This window comes from Chiloscyllium punctatum, chromosome 37 (assembly GCF_047496795.1).
Source record: "Chiloscyllium punctatum isolate Juve2018m chromosome 37, sChiPun1.3, whole genome shotgun sequence".
NCBI classification, from domain to species: domain Eukaryota; kingdom Metazoa; phylum Chordata; class Chondrichthyes; order Orectolobiformes; family Hemiscylliidae; genus Chiloscyllium; species Chiloscyllium punctatum.
In genome coordinates this window covers 20,397,206-20,419,736 of record NC_092775.1, presented here as the reverse complement: position 1 = coordinate 20,419,736, position 22,531 = coordinate 20,397,206, and the positions used below count along the sequence as shown (strand labels likewise).

The following is a 22,531-nucleotide window of genomic DNA, read 5'->3' as shown; positions in this document are numbered from 1 at the left end:
CTAAAAAGGATATTCAGTGATGCCATCTGGAAAATGTTTTCTTCCTTATGTAATAACTAAACCTACACTGATCACACATGATGTATTGTTTGTGGAATCAACCCCAGGGTCTAACTGTGCCTGCCTTTTCACCTTTCCTTCATGACATCGTTCTTAGGCAAGAGCATCAACTTCAACCTAGTTAAAAATCACACAACACTAGGTTATAGTCCAATAGGTTTATGTGGAAGCAATAGATTAATCAATCAAGATCTTTTTCAATATATAATTTCATTTGCATCATACTGTAAATTTTTTTGCTTTAAATTCTGTGTCTTACGATCTTATATTCCACAACCACCTGATGAAGGAGCAGTTCTCCAAAAGCTAGTGCTTCCAAGTAAACCTGTTGGACTATAACCTGGTATTGTGTGATTTTTAACTTTGTACACCCTAGTCCAACACTGGCACCTCTAAATCAGAGCTTCAACCTAGGCATTGACAATAACCTAATTCTGTCCCTCCATCATTTCTGTTGTTTTAAGAGCTTAATGTTTTCAGAATGCTTTATTACTTCAGTCTTCCTGTGCAAGATAGATGGCGCAACAGCATATAGATACCATAAGAGATTGCTAATATTGGATTCAGGTGAGATTATACTGTGTCATAGATGCTGATGTTGAACAAGGTTCTTGTTACAGTTTATTTAATCTGAAAAGAAAATATAAAACAGCCAATGCTGCATGCAGCTGGAACATCTTCAAGATATGGTTTTGCCTTGAAACTGGGTAGCATTAATATGAATATGCATGCATGTAATGCATTTCAGATGGGCACTGTAACTTCTAACTTGCAACAGCGGAGAAGGACATGTAAAAAGGTTGTTAATTATAACATTCGTTTACTTGAACAAACTTGCCTTACAACTAGGTTCGAGCTTGAAACTAGTGAGCTGAGCAGGCACTAGAGTTTGAAATGTCATTGAAGGTGTTAAAATGCATATATTAGCTTGGATTTTTAATGTCTCTCAGTGTAGATGAAAGTGGCAACCTATATCGCAGCATGGCGTCAACAATGTAAAACAAATATAAAAAAGATTTTGTTAATCTTTTAAAGACTATTTTGCTCCAGCTTCACTTACATTTTCCCAATTGTCCATTCTTCGCATAAACCTGCATAGCAAGGAGTAATATCCTCAGGGTTTGTCAGCTTCAAAGTTATTTACCTGTCGGCAGGTTCGTGTCAGAAAATTGAGTCCTTCTTTCTGATATTCTTTCCATTCTGCACTCAGTCTGAGATGTACATTATTGGTGAGTGAGGTTTCAGCCACTGACAAATCCTTAAAAATTTATGCCTGAGTGTCGATAGGTTCCTCCCCTGCTGAGCTGAGTCAAATGCTATTCTTCCCAACCTTCTCCGACAAACATTTTCCAGATGGCATCACTGAATATCCTTTTTAGAAGTGTGAATTCTGTGCTTATCTCTGTTTCCTAGCTTGAGGACTGAGTCCAATTTAAGAAATCCCCATTACTCTCTAGGCTGAGATTCATGCAGCTCAAAACTTTAACCTTTGTTTTCTAAGATTCAGTATTATAGCTGGTAATTCACTTACTCACATATTAATTGGGAAAGTTGACTCTGTCAAACAGAAGTGGTAATGGACAAAAAAACCTTCCCATTTCTGCAATATTTATGCCTGGTGAGTGAATCTCTGGCTTTCAGTACTAATGTAGAATCTCTATCTCCAATGCGTTCTTCATTTAATTAAGATGATGTATGAAGGCTGAACCTTGCAACTTGTCCAAAGAACTGGCACAGAACACAACGGGCCAAGTAACCATATTCTCTGCTGTAATCAATCTATGATTCCATGTGCTGCTGGACTAACCATGCAATCCCACCAGATAGAATTGTATTTAATGCATCTCATTTACATTACGGAACCGGAAAAGAATCAGGGTCACAGAATTGCTAAAGTGTGGAAGGAGTTCAGTCCACCATGTCCCCTGCCACTCCCGGTTGCATTTTCTTCCTTTACAGATAATAGTCTAATTCCATTTTGAATACATCAACTGAATCTGCCTCAACCACTCTCTCAGGCAATATGTTTCAGACCTTAACTAGGATGGCATTTTTTTTCTTATTACTTTTGCTTATTTTACCTTAAATCTGTCTTTTTTACTTGCAAACTGTAACCTCTCATACGTAACCCTTTCTCAAGTAGGAACAGTTTCTTACTATCTACTCTGTTCAGATGCTTCATGGTTTTGAATGCCTCCATCGAATCACCTCCCAGTCGTCTTTTCACCAAAGGAAACTATTGTAACAATTTGTCTTTCTAACTGAGGTGGTCCTTCCTGAAACTACTGTTGTGAATCTTTTCTGCGTTGTTCTCATTGCCTTCACATTCTTCTTAGAGTGCAGCACCCAGAACGCAGTACGTTTCTCCAGTTAAGAATGAGCTAATGTCTTGGGCAAGTGTTAATTTCCTTGCTCTTGAACTTTGTTGTTATTAATTAACAACTTAGAGTAGTGTATGCTTTACCAAGCCGTCTTTCCACTTTTGATAGCTTCATTGTTTTGTTCCTAAAACCCAACTACTGCTACCCTGTCTAGCCATTACATAACTCCACACTATGTGGCTAACACTTAATGCCTGTTGAACTGAACCAGCAGCCTCCAATAACAATTTCTGGAAAAGAGGCCAAGCCATGTATCTTCAGCATTAGGAGGTATGGGTGGGAAATGCAATCTTACCAGCATTTGTCATAAAGAAGTCCTTTTGAGTAGTTGTCATACTTTGAATTGGCTTGTCATAGTTGGCCACTGACATCGAATCTGCCCACAATAATCTAGCATCTCTGTGGCATGATGTTACCCTTTATCACAGCAGATTAAACTTGTAACAGGTACAGGGCATCCCTTGATATCCAGCAGCTGTGATGTATTTGTGCAGATAGGTAGCCAGTTATATTGAAGTATTCACACACAGCACACCAGAAAGTTAAAAGCACTTAATATCATTCGCTTTGTATTTACATTTTCATGTAACAGAATCTTTGGTTGTGTAGTTTTATGACTTAAACAATATTTTGGATTCTAGACAGATTGGTCAGGAAGAAAACAAGAACTGTTTTCGGGCTCAAAAGGACTTCTTTATAATACTCTGTTTGCTTATCATGTAATAAGACTAAATAATACTGCACATGTTAATCAGAGGTATATCAGGTCTGATCATACTGCTGCATTATTGAAAGACAATTTATCACTTTGAGTTAGTCTCCTCTCATGTGTTTCTTGGCATCCGATTCTCTCTCATCTCTCACATTATCTCCGTCTTCTCTGTTATCACTAACCCCTCCTACACTGTGCTATTTAATTCCCAGTGAGGAGCACCTTCTTGACATCATCACAATGCTGCCCCAAGGTCTTCAAACCCGAACCCAATTCAAAATAAATAATTGGATTAAAATTGAAACTAAAATAAAAATAAATTAACTTCTGGTATTTTTATCCTCATAAAAAACTTTAACATTCTGCAAGTAATAAAGTAATATTTGTCAGTAATTAAACGAGTTCAGTTAAAAATCCAGTTACACTTCATTCAACAAGATGTAATCTTTTGGCGGGTTTTTACAGTGAGGCTCATTGATTAGCTGAATACATGTCCTCAGGAGGAAAGTGGAAGCATTGTCAGCATAGTCTGGAGTTCTGTTATTCTGCACATATGCAGACTCCAGATGTTGCAGCCTGTTTTAGTGGAATAGTAGAGGTGAGCAATTATGCTTTGTTATCATTACTGCTGCAAAATCTGAACCATTATATCATGGGATAAATGCAAAATTAGCAGCAGCACTCAGGAGCGTTTGGGCAGATTATCCAACATCGATTCTTGTGAACCAGTTGTTCTCTCATTTTCTTTCCTGTGCCCTTCTGATTTAAAAAAAATTCAAATTAATACTGGATTGTTAAATAAGTGTAAGTACATCAGCTGTTTGAAAAAAAAGATTGTCAGTACATTACAGGAATAATACAGCATTTTGGTTAGAGTAAATTGAACATACACTACAGGGGGGAAATTATATTTAGCCCATCATGCCTCTGCAATCTTTTTTTGGATTATCCAATTAGTCCAGCAGTTTCTTCCTAATTCAACATATAGCTAATATGCTTCTATACTTGAATCAATTTGGGATTTTGTGTAACTGTTTATGCAAAGTTTTTATATTTAGCAGCTATCATAAAGTCATACAGTTAAATAGCATGGAAATAGACTCTTTAGTCCAACTCGTCCACACCGACCAGATATCCTGAACTGATCCAGTTCCATTTGCCTGCATTTAGCCCATATCCCTCCAAAACCTTCCTATTCATGTACCCATCCAGGTGCCTTTTTAAATGTTGTTGTAATTGTACCAGCCACCAGCTCTTCCTCTGGCAGCTCATTCCATAAACACACCATTCTCTGCGAGAAAAAAATTACCCCTTTGAAAGCATTCCCCATTTACCTTAAATGTATGCCCTCCAGTTTTGCGTAATCCCGCCTGGGAAGACCTTGGCTATTCACCCTATCCATGCCCGTCTTGATTTTATAAACCTCTATGAAGTCACTCCTCAGCCTCTTATGCTCCATGGGGGGAAAAAAAAATGCCCCAGCCTATGTAGCCTTTCCCTATAGTTCAAACCCTCCAATCCCCTTCATATTTTAGCTATCATATTTTGAAATGTCAGTATTATTAAGAAAAAGAGAAAAGAAGCCAGCCACCTTGCTTGTTTTGGATCTCCTAACCTGGAATCTCCAAAAAGCAGAAGCTACCGGATGTAAAGTGAAACATCTTTCAGGGATGGTCACTTTATTGATCTATGATGTAGCACTTATATAATTTTCTTACGGGAGCACCAGGGCAGCAACGTCTTGAAGAAGGAGATTAAACACAGCTCTGTTCTGGTAGCTTTCCATCACATTTGCACTTTTGACCTTCGACTATTAGTGAGTGGTGCCATGGGATATCAGCTCATAAACTTTGGCATTTACAAATCGATGTTGATACTGGAAGCTGAATATACTCATTTAAGTACTAATTATATTAAACATTATGTTAATCATTTCATTGACAAATGAGACTGGTTTAGAAACTTGAAAGTTATGCATTTTTAAGGACTTGCAACTTTACTTACTTTGTGTTATTTTCCTTAATAGGGACAATATTGTGATATTTGCAAGGCAGAGAGTAACAAAGCACATCCAAGTACCAATGCCATTGATGGGACAGAACGCTGGTGGCAGAGTCCCCCTCTCTCCCGTGGCCTGGAATACAATGAAGTCAACGTTACACTTGACCTTGGGCAGGTAAATTTAAAGTTCAGTTGTTCCAATGTAGCGAATATTGCTTTCAATTCCTTTCTTTGTAAGACCTTGTGAGTTCACCCAAGGGGTGAATATGCCAAATATTCAGCAAAGATCCATAGCTTGATTCTGGCCAGTGTTGACTTAACCAATCTCAGCTGAAGTCAGATTAAAGGCATTGCACTTAGCCTTAGCATTTCTGGGTCAGGGAAGTGAAATTTGGCTGTGTTTTCAGCCTCTGGTCACTAGCTTGTGTTCCTGCATGTCTGTGTTGCCTGAATGGAGGACCAAGCCCTGATGCAATAAGTTCTTCATTAAGGTGAATAGCCGACTGATAATGTTGAAGTTATTCCATCAAGATCAATCATTTGACCAGAGACACACACGTAGAATGCTGGGAAAATCTAATCGATCTAGCAGCAGCTTCAAAATGTTAGTTCTGTGTCTCTCTCTAAAGAAGCTGCCAGACTTTCTGAGTTTGTACAATTCGATGTTTGTTTCAGATTCCTTTCAGATGGTAGATTTTTTTTTTTCCCAACTATTCTGCTGTATATTTCCTTCATTTGACCTGTCCAGAAAAGGGATGATACTTTTAGGCATAGAGAAGGAGAAGACCATTAACAAAATAAGAAATCTGTCATGGTACTGAGAACTCAAGTTATTGTTTGGATATTGTACTGAGAGCTGAACATTTTTGGAACCAGTCTGTTATCCATATCATTTGCTCTTGGTATGTGATAGTGACTTATTAGGTATCTGTGTTATGCTCGATAAATAATGTTCAAATTGGCCATTCCATGCCACTCAACAAATATCACGGCATTCCTGAAGTTAATTGAACTTCTCTGTAATGTGATTAATGCCTGGATATGATGATGATATATGAATAAAATGATTATACTAAATCTGGAATCCCTACAGTACAGATAGAGGTCTTTCAGCACATTGAGTCTGCACTGACCGTACAAACAGCATCCAATCTCCCCCTTTCTCTGTAACTCCACATTATAGAATCATAGTACATCCATGCCATCTTCCCCTTCTGCTATTTTCAGTGGCATGAAACCACTTAAAATAAGCTAATGTTTCCATTATATTCAGAGATGAGAGGCAATTTTTTCTGTCCTGCATTAATTCACGGGAAGTGTGGGCCGTTTGCAAGGTTAGCACTTATTGTCCATTTCAAGTTGTCCCTGAGAGAGCATTCTTAAACTGCTGCAGTCTACATGTTAAAGATGCTCCCACAGTGGTGACCATGAAGGAACTGTTTTGTATTTTTGCATCTGGCTGGTTTGTGATTTGGTAGGCATTTGTTAATCTTTTATGTGATATTTATATTAATATTTCATAGAACATCGAACATTGAAAAGTACAGCACAGAACAGGCCCTTTGGCCCATGATGTTGTGGCAAGGTTTAATCCTAATGTAAAATATAATAACTTAACCTACGCACCCTTCAACTCACTGTTATCCATGTGCATGTCCAGCAGTTGCTTAAATGTCCCCAATGACTCTGCTTCCACCACCACAGCTGACAACGCATTCCATGCATTCACAACTCTCTGCATAAAGAACCTGCCTCTGATATCCTTTATACCTTCCTCCTAATATCAAACTGACTCCTCGTACCAGTCAGTCCTGCCCTGGGGAAAAGTCTCTGGCTATTGCCTCTATCTATTCTACTCATTATCTTGTATACTTCAATCAGGTCTCCTCTCTTCCTCCTCTCCAGAGAGAAAAGTCTGAGCTTATTCAACCTTTCTTCATAAGGCAAGTCTTCCAGTCCAGGCAGCATCCTGTTAAACCTTCTTTGCACCCTCTCCAAAGCTTCTGTATCTTTCCTATAGTAGGGCGACCGGAGCTGGACACAATATTCCAAGTGTGGTCTCACCAGGGACTTTCAGAGTGGTAGTAAAACCTCGTGGCTCTTAAACTCGATCCCCCTGTTAATGAAAGCCAAAACACTGTATGCTTTCTTAACAGCCCTATCCATTTGGGTGGCAACTTTGAGGGATCTGTGTACTTGTACACCCAGATGCCTCTGTTCCTCCACACTGCCAAGAATCCTGTCTTTAATCCTATATACAGCATTCGAGTTCGATCTTCTAAAATGCATCACTTCGCATTTAGCCAGGTTGAACTCCATCTGCCATTTTTCAGCCCAGCTCTGCATCCTGTCTATGTCGTTCTGCAGCCTGCAGTAGCCCTCTATACTATCGACGACACCTCCAAACTTTGTCATCTGCAAATTTACTAACCCACCCCTCAACCTCCTCATCCAAGTCATTTATAAAAACATTATTTTCATTAAATTCCAAGATTTAAAACATTAAATATTGTGAGTGATGGAGCCATTCTAGTTAATGTTAGTTTCTGAAATTCATACTTGTTTCCTCCTCATGTGTCTTTGATGCCTTTACTGAGTTTTATTGAGGTAACTGAGGGATTATTAATGGAATTGCTATAGAGCAGTAACAGCATCACACAGCTAGGAATGTGTTTACTCTTCAACTCATGTAAATAAAGTTACTATTTCTTACAATTCTGCGTGTAAGTCTTGTTAAAGGGAAAGTGATGAATTATTGATCAAAAGTAACCTACAGGATCTCTGCACATCCAACAAGCAAAAGGCAAGGGAAGGCAGGCAAATTTGCCCTACAATATTAGGGAAATCACCCAGGAAAGTGAGTCACGGAGTGGGCAGAGTGACCAGTCAAAAATATTGTTATTGTACATGGGATTAAGTAACTTTGAAAGAAGCTGATTATCTAAACTGGGAGACACAGTGGCTGAGTGGTTAGCACTGCTGTCTCAGCACCAGGGACCTAGGTCAATTCCACCCTCTGGTGATTGTGTGGAATTTGCACATTCTCCCCATGTCTGCATGAGTTTCCTCCCACAATCCAAAGATGTGCAGATGAGATGGATTGGCCATGTTAAGTTGCCCTTAGTATCCAGGAATGGTTGGGTTAGAAATGGGAAATGCAGGGTTGCGAGGAAAGGGTAAGGGGGTGGGTTTGAGTGGGATGGTCTTTGGTGGGTTGGTGTGAGCTCAATGGGCCAAATGTCTTGCTCCCTCACTGTGGGGTCTCTATGAATCACAGGCAGCTTCGCCCTCATGTTAGCTGTTGCTGGGGCTGCACTAGTGAGGCAAGGCAGAATCTGTTTACCATAGGAAGCCAGGGGAATGTGAATCTGCCAAGTGAGGCCACGTATTGGGGATTGGTGGCTGGTGGTAAGGGTCTGCTGCCTGAGACAAGAAATGGGTGGCAGCCGGAGAGGAGTAAAGTGAAGTGGAGGATGAGGGAAGAGGTCAGTGCCTGCAGGCAGAGCCTGAAAACAAAGGATTACTTGGTTACTCAAGAGCATGAAAATTTGAAGTTATGTACTGAATTCCTTGCAAATTAATGTGCTTTTTTAAAAAATGAAATGAGTATCACTTACCTGGAATAAAGCTTTGATCTCTAACTTAGAGTCGTAGAGTCATACAGCATGGAAACAAACTCTTCAATCCGACTCGTCTGCAACAAACCAATATCCCAATCTGGCCTAGTCCCATTTGCCAACATTTGGCCCATATCCCTCTAAACCCTCCCTATTCATGTACCCATTCAGGTGCCTTTTAAATGTTGAAATTGTACCCATCTACTCCATTTCCTTGGGTAGCTTTTTCCATACACGCACCACCCTGTTATGCCTGTTGTCTTGTGCCATTATAAATCCTGTGGTGTCTGGGCAATTTACGCTTTCTGTGGTTTTAAGTTTAATTGAGGGTTGATTAATTATTGAAGGTATTGATGAATTCTTATAATTCTGCTTCTCAGAGTCCAAATACCCTGTTTGTCAATATTAAGGTGATGTTACTATTTCACTGGATCTTACCTAATGAAAGAGTTTGTGGTAATGAAAAATGCCCAAATCCAAAAGTAGACTTTGGGACATGTTGAAGAGAACCTTTGAAAATAAAATTTATTTTAACTCCTATTGCACATCCAGTTACAAAGTTGTAATATTTGCCTTCTATTATTTAGTTGCTAAAATTTGGCCAGACCTTGCGTTTCTGTTTAATTTGGCCCACCTTTTTTGAAGAATCTACATAGTTTCCTTAAGCTGGATATTTTATTGTCGTCTTATTTAGATCCCAGCAACTGGCCTTGTTGGAGCACTTTGAATAAGTTTCCAACCATTCTCTGGGCCAGGACATTGCATTTAATGGAGAGTAAAGTGGAAAGATATGGAAGTCTTGGCAAAATAATAACAAGTCTGCTTACTTTCTAAACCACAATTTACAATCAGCTATGTAACCCTTTCGTGCAAAAATGGAGCCCAATAACAGTAAGAGAAATTCTGTAGATTTAGTTTGATAAACATGAGAAATGGGATTACTTTATAGAGCTTGGGTAATAGGAATTTTACATGATTTGTGTAGAGTGATGGTGGGTCATTTTTGAACTATAGTTTGTTATAGCTTGATGTTAGCTTTTCTGTACTGCAATGTGCACTTGTGTTGTGCCAAATTATTTTGAACAGTAATGAGAATGGTGCAGCTATTGTGTTTGCACTATAAATTGTGCCATGCATATTTCCTAGAATGATCCAACAGAGAGTAGTGATTCATTCACTTTAAGACCATCCTAGTTCTGAACTGCAAGTCATTCTTGCTATGTGTAACACAGGTGGCATGGTGGCTCAGTGGTTAGCACTGCTGCCTCACAGCACCAGGCACCCGAGTTCCATTCCTGCCTTGGGTGACTCCGCACAGACATTCTCCCAGTGTCTGCATGGGTTTCCTCCGGGTGCTCCGGTTTCCTCCCACAATTCAAAGATGTGCAGGTCAGGTGAATTGGCCATGCTAAATTGCCCGTAGTGTTAGGTACATTAGTCACAGGTAAAAATAGGGTGGGGGATGGGTCTGGGTGTGCTACTCTTCAGAGGGTCGGTGTGGACTTGTAGGCCAAAGGGCCTGTTTTATACTGTAGGGAATCTAATCTCATCTAATCATACACATCCACATCTTTTACCTTCAGCTCCTGATTAAATGTGATTGTGGAACTGTAATGTTATGTCCGATTCATTGTTTGCAAAGACTGGCAATTGTTAAACATGGGGTCATCAGGAATAGAGGGGCTTTTGCCCGAAACTTCGATTTTCGTGCTCCTTGGATGCTGCCTGACCTACTGTGCTTTTACAGCACCACTCTGGTCTAAACTCTGGTTTCTAGCAACTGCAGTCCTTTTTAACCTAGTTGTTAAACATGCCAAACTGTACCTGAAACAGTGGCTGTGATTCATCAACAGCATATGGAATTGCAGAACATTACTGCTCAGAGGCCATTTGGCCAAGAGTATTCGTGCCATCTCTCTGCAAGAACAACTTGGCCAGTCTACCTTCTGTGCTCTTTGTCTATGGCTCTACAAAGGCTTTCTGTTCAGATACTATATCCCTTTTAAGAGCCACCATTGAACAGCATTCCCAAGGTATCCAATAACTGATATCCGCATCCCTGAAGCTAGTCTTTCAAATTTTGTTATACCTTCTCTGAAGCCTGTATGTCCTCCCAGTATACTGTGTAGAAATCAAAAATATACTCTAGTTGAGGCTGAATCAGTGTTTTATAAAGATTTATCCTAACATTATTGCTTTTGTTCTCTATTCCTCCTCTTAAAGCCTGCACTGTCGCCTTGTTGTCTTAACCATTTTTCTTAAGCTCCCTTGCCATCTTCAGTGATTTGTGTGCATACGCCCTTGGGTCTCTCTGTTCCTTTCAGAATTGCTTCCTTTATATTTGCCTACCAAATTGTCACTTGACTTTTCATTGCACTATATTTCCTCTGCCACGTGGCTAGTCATTCCACCAGACCCTCTGTAAAATCTGTCAAAATTCTACTCATAGTTCACAATATGTCCAAGTTTTGTGCCATCTTCAAATTTTAACATTGTGCCTCATAAATCCTCATGTGGTTATTAATGCTAATTGAGAAAAGCAGTGGAGCTATTCAGTACGACTGTTTCCTGACATTTAGCCATTGTCTCTTTTATTCTACAGACCTCAACTTTGTTGGCAAGCCTATTTAGTGGCACTTTAGCAATACCTTTTGGAAGTCCAGATACACTGCAAAAACCTCGTTACCTTCATCTGCTCTTTCTATTACTAATCATAAAATTCAATCAAGTTAGTTAACCAAAATTTGTCTTTCACAAATTTGTGCTGGATTTCTTGAATTGGTACAATATTCCAAGTGACTTTTTAAAATTTCTACAAAAGAGATTGGCTTTTCTGTAAGAATGGCATTTATTGCCCTAATTTTGTCCTGGATTATTGTTTTTAAGTGTTTTTCTGCCTCCAGTTGAACTGACTAGTTTGACGTTGCTGGGCTTAAACTTACACTCATTTTTTATTAAAATCATAGAATCTCTACAGTGTGGGTACAGGTCCTTTGGCCCAACAAGTCCACATTGATCCTCCAAAAAGTAACCCACCCAGACCCGTTCCCTACTCGTGCACCTAACGTACACATCCCTGAACACTATGGGCAATTTAGCATGGCCAATTCACCTAACCTGTATATTTTTGGATGGAGGGAGGAAACTGGAGCACCCAAAGTAAACCCGCACAGACACTGGGAGAACATGCAAACTCCACACAGACAGTCGCCTGAGGTGGGAATTGAACCCAGGTCCCTGGTGCTGCGAGGCAGCAGCGCTAATCACTGAACCACTGTGCTGTCCTGAAAAGTGTAGCATTTACAATTCTTCAGTCCTCTGGCTTGACCACTCCTGTGTCTAAGGAGAATTGGATGATTATAACCAATACCTGTACTTATATTTATATTCTTACATCTCTCCGTATTGTCCAATACATCCCATTTAGTCCAGGCGGCTTATCCAGTTATCAAACCAGCCTTTCTCCCCTTGGGTAAGAAAAATGTTCTTATTGTCTCTGCCCCTTCTTTGGTTGTGAGTTCCATTTGTTAAAATGGTGACATAAAATCCTTGTGGACAAAATATCAACTATCAGTGTTATTATAGCAGTAATGTTTAATTAGTAGAGACCACCATTCTAGAAGAGTATTGATTGCCAAAACGTGTGGTGTCTTTGTCTCCATGTTCAGAACCAATCCGATGTTTGCCTTTGTCACATGGTTCTGCTCTCAGTGGCGTTGTTGGAATGTAAAATTGAAAGAAAAGGATGACTTGCATTTGTATAGCATACTTAATTGTCACCAAAGGTCTTGAAGTGCTTTGCAGCAAATGAAGTATTTTTGAAGTGTACTTGCTGTTGAGAAGTAGAGAACATGGCATATTTGTACAGAGCAAACTCCCACAAACAGTAATGTGATAGTATCCAGATAATCTGTCTTGTGATATTGGTTTAGAGGTTAGATATTGGCCAGGGCACAAAATATTGCTACCTGAGGCATATGCCATCAATGTCATTTGTCTAAAGCAATGCTGATTTGTTTTCAATATGTCCCACAATATTCCAAGCAGATTCTTCAGCACCAGCATGCCAAAGGAACTTGTTCAATAATGTACTTAAATGATCAGGGTTATTGTGGAATGGAATTTGGCCATGTCAACTAAGTGAAAAAGGCACCTGAATAATGAATTGAATTGAGAAGGAATGGGTGACAGAAGGGAGAATGGTATGATCTTACTGTGCTGCTTTAACCTGAGGACAGTTCTGGTATGTTAATCTCAAAGGCTTTATGTTTGTCAAAGCCTTCAAATGCCCCTCTGCTTCCCCCCTCCCCCCCCCCCCCCACCCCCCCACTTCCGACTTCCACATGTTATCTAAAGCAAGAACAAACCTTTTTACCACTTACTCTTTTTTTAAAAAAAGTCTTAGACATAACATTGCTAAATTTGGGATAAATATCTACTTCTTCATGTCATCAAAGTGATTTGTATGTTGCAGCACGATGAGGTGTCCTGATGGGTCAGTGTTTCTGTTGGCATAGTGTTTGGCTTCTGATTTGAGGTGTCTCGATATTTAGCATGTTGTACAATTGTGGAGGCATAAGTCAATTTTTTTGGTGGAAGAGAAGCAAAAAAAAACATAACTACAGTTTACCTTTTAATGTGTCTGGTGTCTGGCGCTAAAGTACCTCAACATAATTTAGTGAACGCATTGCATACATTCCTTGAATACCAAGTAAGTAATCCATTTAGAAACTTAAATTCATAGCCCCTGGTCAATTCAAAAGACTTCTCTTTCAATCTTATAGGTAATTTATCTTGTTTCAGTGGAATATGTCGGTGTGCTTTTGTGAATGAATTTTAATTAATTGATAATAGCATTTTGAGTGGTTAGGCATATATTCAAATTGTTAAGTCTGTGGCTGGAATTCTGTCAATCTAGATTTCATTTATGCCGAGTATGAACTCTAAAAGTGTTGTTGTCTATTCAGTGAAAAATCTCCCTCCAGAATGAGTTCCTGTCTTTTGGTGGCAACTGAAGCCACAATTAGGATGGGGATCGGGCCCAATTAGGGGCCTTTGTATTTAAGCATGGTGTCCCATCACTGATCCTGTAATGATCCCAGCATTGGGTTTGTGACATCAGATTGAAAAAGCAGAACTTGTGATTTGATCTTTCTCAGTGGTCAAAGCGACAGGAAAGAAATACTGTCACGATGAGTGGTGAGTTGGTGCAATGAGCCTTGTAGATCAAGTGGATTGTGTAGAGTCTATCTAACGTTGGCCATTCAGTGCGGTAGCAGAGTGCTGATCAAGTGAATGCCTGTGTTTTTCAAGCTCTTGATGTTCTGGATTGGTGCGGCTTCTCCTACTCTGGTAACTGCTGAGTCTTCCATTGAATCACTTGCAGCTTTAAAAAGGGACCGAACTGTAATCTTGAGCTGGTGGATGGGATTGAGGGTGTGAGAGCTATGGGTGCGAACTCGATGTACAGGATAAGCAAGAGGAACTGCTAGTTTAGGGGGTTGTATTAATGGTCATTTGTGAACTCTGGTAGAGCTGTGGTGTTGGCCGAAATGACTTGATTCCAGCTCTAGACAGTTATGTTTTAAAAGCTTCAACCATTCCTTTTAATGTTGAGAAATATTTTTTAATTTGGGCCCCACTGTTTCTAAAGTTTTCTGATTTTCTTCAATCTCTAATGTTCAGAGTCATAGTGAGCAAAGTCAATCGCTCTTTCCTACTATTGGTCAGTAACTTGGATAGATAAAGCTGTCATGATGAGAGGTGGATCACACTTGGGACCCCATTCCCCCTCACCAAAACTTCGTGGGCACATTCTTCCAGCAGAGATTATAAGATACGACTCCAGGGTTGAATTGAGACCAGTTGCAGTGACCTGGATCAGTTAAGGACTAGAGGCTGGATTTTACCCCCGATTTAGTGACTCCCATATCAGGCCTATTTGGAGGGGATTCCCAAGCCCTCACTTATTATAAGCCATTGGGAGGCAAGGCTGCCTCGAGAAAAACCTACATGTTCACTGTCCTATTGAGGGTGCCATCAGCTCTGGAGCACTAACAGCCTCGCTGGGGTAGCTGGGCACTACTGAGGAAAGTCAATTACTAAGAGGGTGCCTTTACATGGCGGGATCTTTTGGGAGCCGTCATTTAAATGGAAAAACTGATGAGGATTGGAGCTGGTAACGCTCCTCCTCTGAGTAAAGGGGAAACCCTTTCAGAGAATCTCTTCTTGCCATGTGTGTGTCCTCTATGCACCCCACCCTGCTCCTTGCAGGTTGCCAAAGGAAAGCCACTTTCATTGATTTAGCAGCCTCTGCATGAGGTCTACTCCCCATTCGATGGCAAAATGTTTTAGCGCAACAATATTGTCCCTAAATGGGAGTTTAACTTTACTTCCACAGTGTGGGTAGTGGATGTTGTTTTCTGTCTGCCTCCGTGATGGGACTGTGGTGGGGACCTGTCCAGCTCTGAGGACCAGTGAAGTATTCTTCTAGTCGCACATTGTATAATGAAAAGAGTGAAGTCATGTCACCATGTTCCATTGCTTGAAACATTTGATTAGTCGGAATTCCTTGAAATGTGGAATAATAAACTCATTGGTTCTTTGGTTTTACTGTTTTATTATTCTGATTGAAAATTATTATTGTGGGTGTGATGAGATCAGCCAAGTGGACATCGTAGAACATGAGTTCCACGATTGGCCCAAGTTAGTAGCCCCAGTCAGGGAGTCTTGGTGGCACAGTGGCTGAGTGGTTAGCACTGCTGTCTCTCAGTGCCAGGGATCCAGGTTCGATTCCAGCCTTGGGCAACTATCGGTGTGGAGTTTGCACGTTCTCCCAGCGTCTGCGTGGGTTTCCTCCGGGTGCTCTGGTTTCCTCCCACGATCCAAAGCTCTGCAGGTTAGGTGAATTGGCCGTGTAAATTGCCCATAGTGTTCATCAATGTGTAGGTTAGGTGCATTAGTCAGGGGAAATGCAGTGCAAAATGGTAAGGTTAGGCCAAATGGCCTGTTTCCACACTGTAGGGATTCTATGGTTCAATGGCTGACAGATTAAAAACAGGCGTGTCAGAGGTTCTGATCACTCTGAGGAAGCCAGACCAGCACCAAGTATTCTGCGCATGTAAATAAAGGGTGACTTGATGATGGGATACTGGCCTCTGTGGGTTTATTTCAGTGGGCATCACAGTGTGATGGGTCCACTTTGGTGCCGTCAATTCTGCAAGCTGTTAGTTGAGGTGCTCGAGGCACTAGTTGAGGGGCACTGTGCAGAAGAGATACCTTCACTTCCTTTGTGAGTGTGTGTGTGTGTTTGCAGAAACAAACACTCTGTTGGAAGGAGTCACCTACTTTGCACAAGATAGATACATCAATAGCTTTTAAGAGCAAGAATCCTGCTTACCTCTCAGTGAGGGTATGCAGTTAGTTCTTATGTAACACGTTGGTTACATTCTTGTGCAACACCACATTATAGAAAAATCGCACTTTGGCAACACTTTAAGCGCAGTTTCTAATGTAATTGCATTACAGCCAACACCCGTTTTAAAAGTTTGCACTTTAGAAACGGTGTCCCCAATCTGTCAATCGTGTTCTAGCAGAATGACCTGTATTATATAGTATAGAGCAAGCCAGATAATGAATGCTAAATTATAAATGATAATCCTTTTCCTTCAAGTTTATTTTGCTTTAGATTTGTGGTAACTGAGGGGATTTTAACTCCTACCTTCTAGTGGAAATTGACCATGTGACCAGTTACAATAAAACAGGCCAGTAAGCTATTCAAGAACTGGCCCAGAGTTCAAATCCTAGCCAAGGAACCATCTTTGGCACAATGATTACACTCCTATCTCATTCCAGAAATAGGCACGTGTATTTAGGACGACCACTTGAGTGTTGTTAAGAGGGAATGCTACATTATTGGAGGTGCTGTCTTTTGGTTGATCTATAAACCAAAATTACATTTGCTTGCTTAGGTGGATGAAAGAGATCTGTGCTTCTCTTCCTTTAAATTGTACCAATGATGATCTGGTTAACCTTTTTCTCTCTGAGCCACTAAAACCCTCTCCTGGTTATCCAATTCCATGCCATGAATAAACTGCTGCTTTTGCTCACTTTACTTCAGTGAGTAGTCTTAAGAATGTCATAAAATATAATGCAATAGTGAAAAATTTATGTAAGTGCAAGTTCCTTCACTTGTCATCAGCAATACATGATTATGCTTTATTTCATGTAGAGCTTGGTCTTCATTGTATCTGTAGGAAGCCTTTCTGATTTTTCTCATAACTTTAATAAGGAACTTTTCTCAAAAAATCATGAGGCCCATCACTTGCTCCTTTTGAATAGATAAAACATTCTTTAATCAAAAATGATGTGTTAAAGTTAAGTCAGTGATAATTTGGGTGCTCTTTACACTTCAGATATTTTCCCCTAATTTCCAGTCTCTGCAGTCCCTTTGCTCTTTATTCTCAGTGTGCTTAAAAAATGGTAATGACATTGGAGCCAGTAATGTTGCTGTACACTGAACTACATTCTATTCAAAATTTATCCCTTGTGTCTCATTAAGTTGTATTAAGGACTGCTGACCTTTCAGTGAAATTTCCTGTTTCGTAAAAGCGCTGGTACATTGTGCTTTTTTTTCTATCATGCCATCAATTGGATGAATGGGAATTGAATCCATTATACTCTGAGGAAGGTAGTGCTGTTAAAAAACAAAATAGCAGAAAAACAGGAAATAATCAGTAGATCAAGCAGCATCTGCGGAGAGTATTAACGTTTCAGCTCTGTGACCTATTGTCGAAATTGAAAAAAGTTAGTGATTTCGCAGGCTTTAAGCGACAAGGAAAGGTGTGGGAGGAACCTAATCAAACAAAAGATCACAGAAAATGATGATGATAAATTAACAACGCAAACAGAAATTCCCTTGGAGAGAAAAACACAACTATTCCGTGTGTGCACTCCTGGAAGAGCATTGGATTAAACAGCTCTATACTTGAAGAATGCTGTAATGTGATGTTGAAATGCGATAAAATATTTAAAATTATTATTCCAATCACTCAACGATACTATATTTGTGATTGTTAAAGATCACACAACACCAGGTTGGTTTAAATGGAAGCACCAGCTTTCGGAGCGTCACTCCTTCATCAGGTGGTTGTGAAGGAGCAGCGCTCTGAAAGCTAGTGCTTCCAATTAAATCTGTTGGACCATAACCTGGTGTTGTGTGATTTTTTAACTTTGTACATCCCAGTTCAACACCGGCATCGCCAAATCATATTTCTCATTAAATGTGTTTATTTGTGACAGAGTGCTCAGTTCTGGCATCAAAATATATTGTGAACTGCTGGTGTCTGTAGATGTTATTGGGATAAAGAGATGGCATATGAATGGTTTGCTGCTTAAGTAATGAACATGTGATGCTTAAAAATGTTGAACATTGCCTGACAAGTTTGAGTGCTGCACATAGAAGTGTACAGGGGTCTCCAGCTCACGTACCTTTATTGAGTCTCCCTTGACTGGGTGCTGTGAGCTGAATGGGATGTGCCATTATGGGATGCGCTAATATTATCACATATTAGCTGTTGCTATTAGCACAAGCTATTGTGTGTTCCAGGTATGCAGTCCGAGGATACTTAGAAGAGAGCTGGTGTGTTGGTCCAAAGATACCTGTTGGGTAGGTTAAGATCAGTGTCAATTTGGGAAGTCTTTAGTGTTGTCACAAAGCCTGGAGACGTGTGGTCAGGAAGGATATGGCAAAAGTAGATGGTGGAAAAAGCAAGCCATTGGAAGGAAAGAAGTAACTCCTCAGTGACAGCTGCAGAACAGATAGCTACTTGTGAATTAGCCTCTACAGCCACAACTGTTAATGTATTCCATCCAGGAATCATGTACACTCTGGGTGAAGTCCATCATCTTGTGAGATGGGCTGATACCATAATGGACCAGGAAGATGTACTTGCATGCAAATAAGTGTCATCAAACATCACTCCAATTTATTCATGTGTTTCTGGAAAGAGGAGTTGAGGGATAATGGTTGCTACATGAATAGGTAGGGGTGACTTGTGAAAAGGGAGTGGCAATTAACCTTGTTCTGTGTTTTTCATCTATTGTTTGTCTTCTGCACCATTCTATCTTGATGATGATGTTAATTCTTTTCTAGGGGACAGTTCCACTCAGCAGGGCTATTATTTATCTATAAGGCATGTCAATGAGTGTTGGCAGTCTTCACAATAATGATGTTAGGAGGAAAAGAGTCCCCTTCAAGGCTATCATCATGCACAAACATTTGTGAGCCAGCCACTGTCATGGATAAGACTAGCGCATGCAGCTCAAAATCGGCAGTGCACATTGGACCTCCCTTGACTGATTTAAGCTGCTTGCTGGTTAAACATATTGAGCCCATCCTTTGGAGCTTGTTTTCTGCCGTACCTAAAAACATTCACCTAGAATTCTCAAACCTAACCAAAAAGTGTTGGAGAAACTTGGCAAGTGTGGCAGCATCTGTGGATAGAAAAACTGGATTCTGGATTAGTGGTGCTAGAAGAGCACAGCAGTTCAGGCAGCATCCAAGGAGCAGCGAAATCGACATTTCAGGCAAAAGCCCTTCATCAGGAATAAAGGCAGTGAGCCTGAAGCGTGGAGAGATAAGCTAGAGGAGGGTGGGGGTGGGGAGAAAGTAGCATAGAGTACAATGAAGGGGAGGGAGGTGTCAGAGATGGTCCAGGTAAATTTAAGGTCAGGGTGGAATGTGTTGGTGAAGTTGATGAATTGCTCAACCTCCTTGCGGGAACACGAGGTGGCGCCAATGCAGTCATCAGTGTAGCGGAGGAAGAGGTGGGGAGTGGTGCCGGTGTAATTACGGAAGATCAACTGCTCTACATAGCCAACAAAGAGACAGGCATAGCTGGGGCCCATACGTGTGCCCATGGCTACCCCTTTGGTCTGGAGGAAATGGGAGGATTCAAAGGAGAAATTGTTAAGGGTGAGGACCAATTCGGCCAAATGAATGAGAGTGTCGGTGGAAGGGCACTGTTGGGGATGTCTGGAGAAGAAAAAACGGAGGGCTTGGAGGTCCTGGTCATGGCGGATGGGGGTGTAGAGGGATTGGATATCCATGGTGAAGATGAGGCATTGGGGGCCGGGGAAACGGAAATCTTGGAGGTGGAGGGCGTGGGTGGTGTCTCGAACGTATGTGGGGAGTTCCTGGACTAGGGGGGATAGGACAGTGTTGAGGTAGGTAGAGATGAGTACAGTGGGGCAGGAGCATGCTGAGACAATGGGTCAGCCAGGGTGGTCAGGCTTGTGGATCTTGGGAAGGAAGTAGAACCGGGCAGTGCGGGGTTCCCGGACTATGAGGTTGGAAGCTGTGGGTGGGAGATCTCCTGAGGTGATAAGGTTCTGTATGGTCTGGGAGATGATGGTTTGGTAATGGGGGTGGGGTCATGGTCAAGGGGGCAGTAGGAAGAGGTGTCCTCAAGTTGGCATTTGGCTTCAGCGGTGTAGAGGTCAGTGCGCCAGACTACCACTGCGTCCCCTTCATCTGCTGGCTTGATAGTGAGGTTGGGATTGGAGCAGAGGGATTGGAGGGCTGTGCGTTGTGAGAGTGTGAGGTTGGAGTGGAGGGGGGGGGGTAGACAGGTTGAGGCGGTTAGTGTCACGGCGGCAATTGGAAATGAAGAGGTCGAGGGCAGGTAATAGGCCAGCGTGGGGTGTCCAGGTGGATGCAGTGTGTTGGAGGTGGGCGAAGGGGTCCTCGGAAGGTGGGTGGGAATCATGATTGTGAAAGTAAGCTCGGAGGCGGAGGCGACGGAAGAATTGTTCGACGTCACGGCGTGTATTAAATTCATTGTGTGGACGGAGGGGGATGAAGGTGAGTCCTTTCCTGAGGAGTGATCGTTCGTCCTCAGTGATGGGGAGGTCTGGAGGGATGGTGAAAACTCGGCAGGGTTGGGAGCTGGGATCTGTTGTGGGTGTAGAGCTGGGAGTGGGGGCGGAACCTGTAACTGGAGTGGGTGCCATGGGCACATGTATGGGCCCCAGCTATGCCTCTCTCTTTGTTGGCTACGTAGAGCAGTTGATCTTCCGTAATTACACCAGCACCACTCCCCACCTCTTCCTCCGCTACATTGATGACTGCTTTGGCGCCACTTCGTGCTCCCGCGAGGAGGTTGAGCAATTCATCAACTTCACCAACACATTCCACCCTGACCTTAAATTTACCTGGACTATCTCTGACACCTCCCTCCCCTTCCTGGACCTCTCCATCTTCATTAATGATGACCGACTTGACACTGACATTTTTTTACAAACCCACCGACTCCCACAGCTACCTGGATTACACCTCTTCCCACCCTACCTCTTGCAAAAATGCCATCCCGTATTCCCAATTCCTCAGCCTCCGCCGGATCTGCTCCCAGAAGGACCAGTTCCACCACAGAACACACCAGATGGCCTCCTTCTTTAGAGACCGCAATTTCCCTTCCCACGTGGTTAAAGATGTCCTCCAACGCATCTCGTCCACATCCCGCACCTCCGCCCTCAGACCCCACCCCTCCAACCGTAACAAGGACAGAACGCCCCTGGTGCTCACCTTCCACCCTACCAACCTTCGCATAAACCAAATCATCCGCCGACATTTCCGCCACCTCCAAACGGACCCCACCACCAGGGATATATTTCCCTCCCACCCCTTTCTGCCTTCCGCAAAGACCGTTCCCTCTGTGACTACCTGGTCAGGTCCATGCCCCCCCTACAACCCATCCTGGCACTTTCCCCTGCCACCGCAGGAACTGTAAAACCTGTGCCCACACCACCTCCCTCACCTCTATCCAAGGCCCTAAAGGAGCCTTCCACATCCATCAAAGTTTTACTTGCACATCCACTAATATCATTTATTGTATCCGTTGCTCCCGATGCGGTCTCCTCTACATGGGGAGACTGGGCGCCTCCTAGCAGAGCGCTTTAGGGAACATCTCCGGGACACCCGCACCAATCAACCACACCGCCCCGTGACCCAACATTTCAACTCCCCCTCCCACTCTGCCGAGGACATGGAGGTTCTGGGCCTCCTTCACCGCTGCTCCCTCACCACCAGACGCCTGGAGGAAGAACGCCTCATCTTCCGCCTCGAACACTTCAACCCCAGGGCATCAATGTGGACTCCAACAGTTTCCTCATTTCCCCTTCCCCCACCTCATCCTAGTTCCAAACTTCCAGCTCAGCACTGTCCCCATGACTTGTCCGGACTTGTCCTACCTGCCTATCTCCTTTTCCACCTATCCGCTCCACCCTCTCCTCCCTGACCTATCAACTTCATCCCTTCCCCCACTCACCCATTGTACTCTATGCTACTTTCTCCCTACCCCCACCCTCCTCTAGCTTATCTCTCCACGCTTCAGGCTCACTGCCTTTATTCCTGATGAAGGGCTTTTGCCCGAAACGTCGATTTCGAAGCTCCTTGGATGCTGCCTGAACTGTCATGCTCTTCCAGCACCACTAATCCAGAATCTGGTTTCCAGCATCTGCAGTCATTGTTTTTACCTCGTTGAGAAAATCCTGAGTTAACTTTGAGTCCAGTAAGCATTTGTCAACTGAAAATCTTCTTTGGGTGGATTTTCTTTTGGTTAGAATCTGGGGCAGATAGTGTTTTATCAAATGCCCAGTATTCAGTTTCTTCAATGTTGGCAGTTCTGTCACCTGAACCAAATTTCTAACCTTTGTTTACCATCTTTGGATGATTTATTAACCATGCAAATGAAACGCATCAG

General features: G+C 42.1%; 1 protein-coding gene across 1 annotated transcript in view; it reads left to right on the top strand.

Moving 5' to 3' along the window:
- Positions 1 to 22,531, top strand: part of lama5 (laminin, alpha 5) — a 296,784-nt gene that overhangs the window by 4,508 nt on the left and 269,745 nt on the right. Inside the window, exon 2 of the mRNA XM_072556417.1 lies at positions 5,180 to 5,329. Coding sequence (XP_072412518.1) covers positions 5,180 to 5,329 — 150 coding nt within the window. The remainder of the gene's footprint in view (positions 1 to 5,179; positions 5,330 to 22,531) is intronic.